The 8,098-nt window shown below is 60.0% G+C and overlaps 1 protein-coding gene across 1 annotated transcript in view; it reads right to left on the bottom strand.

Annotated features, from left to right (window-relative positions):
• Positions 1–6,710, bottom strand: part of DAGLA (diacylglycerol lipase alpha) — a 29,226-nt gene extending 22,516 nt beyond the window's left edge. Inside the window, exons 1-5 of the mRNA XM_040255987.1 lie at positions 6,576–6,710; positions 6,017–6,228; positions 4,387–4,488; positions 3,400–3,538; positions 21–108 (exon numbers count right to left, since the gene is read on the bottom strand). Of these exons, the coding sequence (XP_040111921.1) occupies positions 21–108; positions 3,400–3,538; positions 4,387–4,488; positions 6,017–6,228; positions 6,576–6,670 (636 nt within the window). The 5' untranslated portion in view covers positions 6,671–6,710. The remainder of the gene's footprint in view (positions 1–20; positions 109–3,399; positions 3,539–4,386; positions 4,489–6,016; positions 6,229–6,575) is intronic.
• Positions 6,711–8,098: the final 1,388 nt, after the last annotated feature.

The raw sequence follows: 8,098 nt of genomic DNA, 5'->3' as shown, positions 1-8,098 counted from the left end.
GGCGACTTCCCAGTACTTACTGACTGGGAGTCCTTCGTCCGAGTGCAGCAGAGGAACACTTTGAGGCGGCGTGACCAGCTGGTGGCCTGACCCTCTTCTAAGCGGTGCCTGCAGTGGGGAGAGTTGGTATGTGTGAGGTCAGAGGGCTGGACCAGAAGAGCTGGGCCCAGACGTTACAGAAACAGGGCAGCCTGTTCCCAGGGCCCCGGCAAAGGGCTCCCCGGCAGGAGGGTCTGGGGGGACAACAGGCCTGGGCCAGGTCAAAGCCGAGTGGCCAGTGAGCTGTCAGCCTGCAGGGCTTTCCCTGAGGGTCTCCTGCTGGCTGAGGCCAGGGCCTGTGCTTCCAGCTTCTGACACAAAGACACCAGCACACCCGGGGGCTTGGGAGCTGGGAGCCTAAACTGGGGGCTGCCCGGAAGCCCACTCCAAAGGCTCCAACCAAGGGCCCTGGGAGACGGTGGCAGGGTGCTGGGCCTCCCTGCCGATTTGTTCCACTTTGGGAGCAGACCTGCTGGCCAGACCTGTTCCCCTCTCAGAAAGGATTTCTCTCATCTCTGTACTTGGGGAAGCTTAAGGGGCTGAATGAGTTTCAGCATGCTGCAGTGGCTTAGATCCGTTATATTACAGGGGAGAGGGCCCTGCCCTTCATCTGCATGGCTGGCTCCTCTCCATTCCCCCACCTCCACCCCCAGCCCCAGTGGGTATGGCTGCTCTGATGGGGAGGCAGGGTACCCAGGAGTCTGCACTCAAAGCGAGAGTGACTGATTGGCCAGTTATCCACGGAGACCCTTCCAACGCTGCGTGTCCAGAGGTCGGTGTGTTTTGAGCATAAAGATCACAGATCCAACATTAAAAATGTACATTTCCAGACTGAGCAAGAGGGGCTGGCTGGCTTTTGTGACATGCGCCCTCCCCGCCAGCCCTTTCAGAGCCTGGTGCTGGGTGGTCAGGAGGGGCAGGCTCTGAATGACCCTGGATGCCTGCAAGGCACTTAGCATCCATCAGGAGTGACAGGCCAGGCGGTCGCTGCCTCCACCTCCTCTCTGCAGCTAACAGCCGCTTCCTGCTCCCATCCTGGTGCCACGGCGCTAGGGGCCACAAGGACAGGGGAAGCCACAGGGCCCTCAGGGCAACAGGAGGGGGTTAGGAAACAGGGCAAGGGACTTGCTGTTTCTGGAACCTGCCAGCTCTAAGGGACTTTGGGCAGCCTCATATCCTAAGCCAACGTCCCCCCTCTACTGGGGGGTGGATAAAGGGACAGCATGTCGGCTAAGCTGAGTTCCCAGAGCATCGCATTCTTTAACTCTTTCTAACCAAACTGGCTGGCAAACATTCAAAGACAATTTCCTCCCTTCCCTCTGGCAGATCCTGTATACTCTACTGCCCTGGCGGCTCAGATGGTAAAGCGTCTGCCTGCAATGCGGGAGACCCGGCTTCAATCCCTGGGTCTCCAGTACTCCAGTACTCTTGCCTGGAAAATTCCATGGATGGAGAAGCCTGGTGGGCCACAGTCGGTGGGGTCGCAGAGTCAGACACGACTGAGCGACTTCACTTCACTTCATAATCTACTGCAGTACACTTTACGCCCACCAGGGGGCAGATGGAGCCAATGACATGTTTGGCCTAATGCCTCTGTCCCTCTGGACAGAAAGTTCATGGACACGGCACCCCTCTGCCCTGGGGCTCACTAAAGCAAAGGGAGGGCAGACACTCCAGCAGAGATCCAAGGTCAGGCTCCCAAGGAGCGGTGGTGGGAAGAACCCATCCCAAACCCTACCAGATTTCACTGGAAGGAGAAGGGCCCAGGACTTGAGCAGCTCCCTAACTCCCAGAAACTAAAATAACCCACTAGTGTGGAGCAGCACGGCTTGTGCACAAAGCCAAACCTGGAAGCGGATGAAGGGTCAGCAGGCTTGAAAAACGTCCTTGTTAAGAAAAACTTTCTGTTGGTCTTAGAGCAGAGCAAGGGGGCCGGGGGGAGAGCCGGAGAGGTGGTCACAGTAACCCAGCTGTGGACTGGGCTGCCCTCACCAGCCCATCCGAGAGCTGGAGAAGCTGCAACAGGTGGGGGTCTAGGCGCTTGAGGCCTCTTACAACCTGCACAGGGCCCAGAACTGCTGAAAGACTTTCTAATTCAGATGACAGCCACTGCTAACCACCTCCACTGTAAAGGCATTGGCTGCCCTGGGCCCCAAAGGCAATTATCCAGAGTAGGGGAGGGGAACTGCCCCCCATCCAGGGCCCCAGGAGCCCAGAAACCAGGTCAGGTGGGGGCACGTGCTCGGAATGAGCAAAATGGGACGGGCGGTGGTGGCCAGCTGTGCCGCCGGGAGGAACAACGGGCTCTGGGGCCTTGGCTCCCAAACCTGGCATTTGGGGCTGGGAGGTGGCCAGTTCGGGCGTGGGTGTGGCTCTGGTTGCAGGGCCCAGCTGACGTGGAGGGCCCAGGGGGGCTGGATGGAGGGGCATGGGAGGGGGGGGGGGGGGCCTGGGCAGCCTGCTCCCCTGGGTGAGGGCTCCTAACCCTGCTGCCCTGGGCTGGGGGTGGAGTGCCAGCTCCACTCCCCAACCAACATGACCCGGGGCACGTGGCCTGCCCTCCTTGGGACTCGGACCGCTCATCTGTAGAATGGGTCTCACAGCAGCACCAGGTTGGCCAAAGGATGAAACGGACTGCGGGTGGACGTGCAGGACCTAACCCCGGACAGAAGCTCGATGAACAGGAGCCACTGTGGCGTACGCTGAAAGCCCCTCTGCTCTTTTTCTTTCAATAAACAGGAACTCTGTGACCATCCTGGATGCCCTGCCTCGTTTTCTCTGCCTCCTTCCTTCTTCAAAACACTGTGCAAAACATCCCCGCCACCACCACCGGCAAGAAGCCTGCCTTGGTTAACCTCCTGCAGCCCCCTTAATCCTAGAGGCAGCCTCACCTAGTGGTTACGAGCCAGGGCTCTAAGGCCAGACTGACTGAGCTTGATCCCAGCCCACTGTTGGCCAGCTGTGCTACCTCAGGCAAGTCACATAACCTCTCTGTGCCCCCGTTTCCTCATCTGAATTATGGGATGAAATGAACAGCGACCTCAGGGAGTTACTGTAAGTTAATACGTGCACTTCTGGGCTCGCTTGTCCGAGTGCTTCCTAGTATTACTCTCGTGTTTTTAGTCCTGAAGATGATCCGAGCACGAAGCTCCTGTGAGCGCCCGTGTTCATCACTCTGATAAACATCATGGCAGCTGCACGAGGCAGGAATGATCACGTTCCCACTTTACAGACCAGGAAGCCGAGGTGAGCCTTGGGCCAGCACCTGGGGCTCATGCAGGTTGAGATGCAGTGAGGGAGGCGTGGGGCTGGCCTCTGCCTGCCGGGGTCAGCGAGTCCCGCCCCCGCCCGGCCACTGACCGCAGGTTGTAGGTCCGCAGGTTGCGCTGCCGCCTCTTGGTGGCCCTCAGCTTGACGAAGGTGCGGCCCGTGGGGTCGAAGACGCAGAGGACCGTGATGCATACGCTCAGGATGACCACCCAGTTGCAGACGACCATCCCTGCGGAGGAGCGGTGGGAAGCCAAGGGGCATGGCGCTGGGGACACCCCTCTGACCCTGAAGAAAGGGGTGCTGGGGCCTCCCTACCTCAAAATGCTCCTGGGGCCCTATAGTCAGACTTCAAAGGCCCCAGCCCCAGCCTCTGGCTACATGGCCATCCCCTGGCTGAGCTGTGACCACCCCCCACCCCCCTGCCAGGCCCATCCTTGGCACAGAGCAGACAGCTTTGTGGGTTTCCAGAGCCCTGGTCAGCTCTGTGCCTGCTGCTGTGCACCCCCAGACCAGGGCCCGCCAAGGCGGGGACAGTGGACCTCAGGATGAAGGCTACAGCCTCGCCCAGCCAATCCATCAGCCAAGCTCACAGAAACTGTTTCCTTCTCAAGGTATCTGAGCTTACTACCCTTCAACCTGGCCCCCAACCCCCGATCTCGGGTTAGAGTTAGGGCTGCCAGTGTCCCCTCCACCTCAGGGTGTGTGAGTGCTCAGGCACTCGGTCATGTCCGACTCTTTTGAGATCCCATGGACTGTAGCCAGGTTCCTCTGTCCATGGAATGTGTTGTTGTTTAGTCACTTCAGTCGCGTCTGACCCTCTGAGACCCCATGGACTATAGCCAGGCTCCTCTGTCCATGGGATTTCCCAGGCAAAAATAATGGAGTAGGTTGCCATTTCCTCCTCCAAGAGATCTTCCCGACCCAGGGATTGAACCCTTGTCTTCTGCAGTGGCAGGTGGATTCTTTTACCACTGAGCCGTTGGGGAAGCCCCCAACCCAGGGTTAAGGAGGCTGTGTCCATCCCACTGCCCTCTCTAACCTGGCCTGGCCCCTCCACCCCAGGCCCGACCAACATACCGAGCGTGACGTTCTTGGCAGTGAGGTCGTTGCAGGAGGTGTAGTACTGGGTGAGCCAGACGATGCCCACGATGGCATAGATGAACTCGATCACCAGGATGGCTGCAAGCAGAGCAGGGTCCCGGCTGAAGGATGGGGAGGCCCTGGAACCTGGGCCCGGTTCCTCAGCAGCAAATCACCCACCACCCGCCTCTCAGGCCTCGAGATGCAGAGGCCCAGGGAGTGTGGCCGTCCCATCCCCTGGTTTGCGTGCCCTCAGGCCCTGACACCTCTTTGAGAAGGTAACTGGAAAGGCAAATGATGAAGAGGCATTTCCCTGCTCTTTCAGGAATAAGAGTTTTATCTATGAACTGTGGAATCAGACGTGGGGCTTCCCTGGGGGCTCAATGGTAAAGAATCTGCCTGCAATGCAGGAGACCCAGATTTGATCCCTGGGTTGGGAAGATCCCCTGAAGGAGGAAATGGCAACCCACTCCAGTATTCTTGCCTGGAGAATCCCATGGACAGAGGAGCCTGGCAGGCTACATTCCATGGGGTCGCAAAGAGTCAGACACGACTGAGCGACTAATACTGTATTTTAGGCAAGTTACCTAATCTCTGAGCCTCCATTTCCTCCACTGTAAAATGAGAGTGATGAGGTCCACGGTTCAGGGCTGTGAGAACTGGGGGACAGGGTGTTCATTTCATGGAAATGGCTGTTCCCAGGGAGGCGGCCTCTAGCACTTGAGGCAAAAAGAGGAAAGGGGCGGACCAGCTGCCCAAGGCACCCTGTCCAGGGCTGAGCCCAGGGCTGACATGGGGTTGGGTGTGAGGAGCAGGAGGGAGGACAGACGCCTCCCCCAACCCCGGGGACAGCGCTGGAAGCCCCAGCTTCACAGGCAGCCCCAAGTGGCAGCCAAGAGACCAGGCTTTGGAGTCTGACAACCTGGGTTAAAATCTCTGACACTTGCATACTTGTTAGCTGTGTGACCTTAAGGGAGCTAATTAACCTCCCTGGTTCCCAGATTCTTCATCTGCAAAATGAGACCAACAAAGGGGTCCTCCCTGAGTTAACACAAGAAGAGGGCTAAGCTGAGGCACAGGAGCACAAGAGTGTCCAGCAGGAGTGACCAGGGGAGGCAGCTGAACCCGAGTCCAGGAGGAGGAGACAGGTGGGTCCTCAGGGAGCTGGTCCAGGCTCCTGAGGGGCCTCCCCAGTATGGGGAGGAGGGGCTGTTTGGGGAAGGATCACAAAGCAGCTGAAGAGATACACACAGCCTAGACAGAACAGGGGTCGGCAAGCTTTTTCCGTAAAGGGCCAGAGAGTAAATATTTTAGACCTTGTGGGTCATACTCTCCATCACAACAACTCAGCTCTGCCATGGTTGTGCAGAAGCAGCCAGAGGCAGTAAGTACTAAATGAGTGAGTGTGGCTGGGTTCCAATAAAACTTTATTAAAAAAAAAAAAAGACAGCAGGCAGGATTTGGCCCTCAGGCTGCAGTCTGCCCACCCCTGGTCCAGAAGTGGGTGCAGGGAGTTTGCCTGTTCGCTGCTGGCCCCCGGTGCCGGCTGAATGAACGTTGAGCACAGGATGGGGGTGGGGGTGGGGAGGGCCGGAGTAGCCCCCCGCCCACGGTGGGTGGCCCTTACCCAGGCGCACGTAGAGCACGTACTGCATGGATTCGCGGGGCTCTGTGTAGAGGATGCCGCCGCGCATGCTCAGCCAGATGATGGCCATCTCGGCGATCATGCAGCTCAGCAAAATGCCCAGGTAGCCGCGGCCGTGGTCCACCAGGTTCAGGGAGCAGGCCTCGTCCGGGTTGTAGACCAGGCCGAAGAGCACCACGGACAGGATCACAAACCTGGGGGAATGCGCACAGGAGAGGGCTAGGTGGCCCCGCCCAGCCTGGACTCCGAGGTGGAGGGCTTCCGTGATCTGGGCAGGGGACCACCGTCCACCAGGCAGCGGGGCCCTCTGAGGACACAGGCACCCAGGGACAAGGCAGTGGAGCAGGGAGCCCAGGGCTAGGTCAGCTCCCAGAGTGGCCAGGCAGGGTCTCTGGGCTCTGCGCGGCTATTGCCCTAAAGGGGGTGGGTGTTTCCTCACTGACTCCTGGGACAGGGTCAGGACAGAGGGTCAGAAGGCCTCCTCCAGGCCTGTGACGTCCCCCCCTCACCCCGCCGGCCTGTGCATGGCCCCGAGACTCACCAGGTGGTATGCAGCAGGAAGAGGAAGATGGCTGGCAGGACGAGGTCATCGCTGCCCACAGACCAGCGCCGCCGGAACACCACGATCCCGGGCATGGCTGGCGGCTCTGCAGAGGCTCAGCGGGCCTGGTGCTCACCTCCTGAAACAGAGCAGAGGACCCCCAGGCTGCCTGGGCCACGGCCACATCCAGAGCCACGGTGCTTCTGGCCAGGCAGGCCCAGCAGCAGGCGCATCTTCCCAGTCCGACATCCCCAGGGCTTCAGCCCCATCCCTGGGCAGGACCCACCTCCCACCATATCCATCCCCCAGGAGCCAGTATCAAAAACTGCAGTAGCCAGACACTGGCTTCAGTCTAACCCCTAAGGACTTGCTTGTCCCCAAGAGTGGCACAGGCCCCTTGAGATCAGCTCAGCCTGGGGCTGCCCCAACAGGAACTGCTTAGCTCCACTAAAGACCTGGGCTTATTCCTATCCTCCTCCATGGGATCAGGGGACCCACACCCACATATCCAGTGCCTGCAGTCCTTGGCATGGGGTCGGGGGTTCCCAGCCCAAGCCTGAGCCTGTCTCCCGGCATGAGCTGAGCCAGGGAGGTGGAAGGCTGAAGGCACTGGGGAAGGTGGGGTGTGAGCACACGCGTGGGGCTGGCACACACGGAGGATGGGAGCACCCAGCACATAGTAGGTGCTCAGTAAATATCTGTTGGATGAGGTCTTCCGTTTTGTGCTTTGCTGGAATGCTGGGAGGACACTCTATGACCTGATTTTGTACCCATCAGACAGAATCCCCAACAACAGCGACGCCCCTTGGTAGGGAAGGACCTGGTTGAGATGGGGCGGGGGTGGGGGAGGTGTCAGGAGTGTGGCTGGGATGCCCAGCTTCTCTGCTAGAAGGGCAGTGGGCAAGCCCTGGGGTATCCCATCCTCCTGGCAGCCACCCTCCACCCTCCACGCTCCCCCTGAGCCATGCAGTCTCTACTGCCCAGATCCCAACTCTCTGAAGTAGCTGAATTCAAATTAGCCGCAGGGAAGCTTGGGCAGAAAGGGCCCAGGAATCGGGTCCCCCGTCCCAAGAGCCCCAGGAACCAGGGCAGTGGCCCGACACCGGGGAGGGGCTCAGGGTGGCCCCGCACTCAGCTCAACAGAGAAACCCCAGCGACTGGAGGCTAGGTGCTGGTGGGCCGCTGCCCCCAGGCCGGCAGAGGCTTACATGGCACCTGGTCCTGGGTGGGCGGCAAGTCTTCCTCTCCCCGGTGTAGGCTCCAGGGAAGAAGAGCGTCTGTGGAGACCAGCATCACTCGGCAAGTGGCCAAGTCTCCCCGGCCGGTGGGCACGGCTCTTAGGGTGGGCCGGGGGATGTGGGGCCAGGTGGCCGGCCCAGCACATCCGGCCCGGCTGGTCTCCGTCGCCCTCTCCCGGGTGCAGCCGCTTCATCCGGCCGCTGCCAGGCTGCTCCCAGCGAGGTGGCGGCCTGGCGGGCGGGCGTGCTAGCCTGCTGGGGTCGTGCCTACTCCTCCCCCCACCC

The sequence above is a fragment of the Oryx dammah genome, unplaced genomic scaffold, assembly GCF_014754425.2.
Source record: "Oryx dammah isolate SB20612 unplaced genomic scaffold, SCBI_Odam_1.1 HiC_scaffold_15, whole genome shotgun sequence".
Taxonomy (NCBI): domain Eukaryota; kingdom Metazoa; phylum Chordata; class Mammalia; order Artiodactyla; family Bovidae; genus Oryx; species Oryx dammah.
Note: the sequence above shows the minus strand (reverse complement) of the source record. Positions and strands in the feature narration are given on the sequence as shown.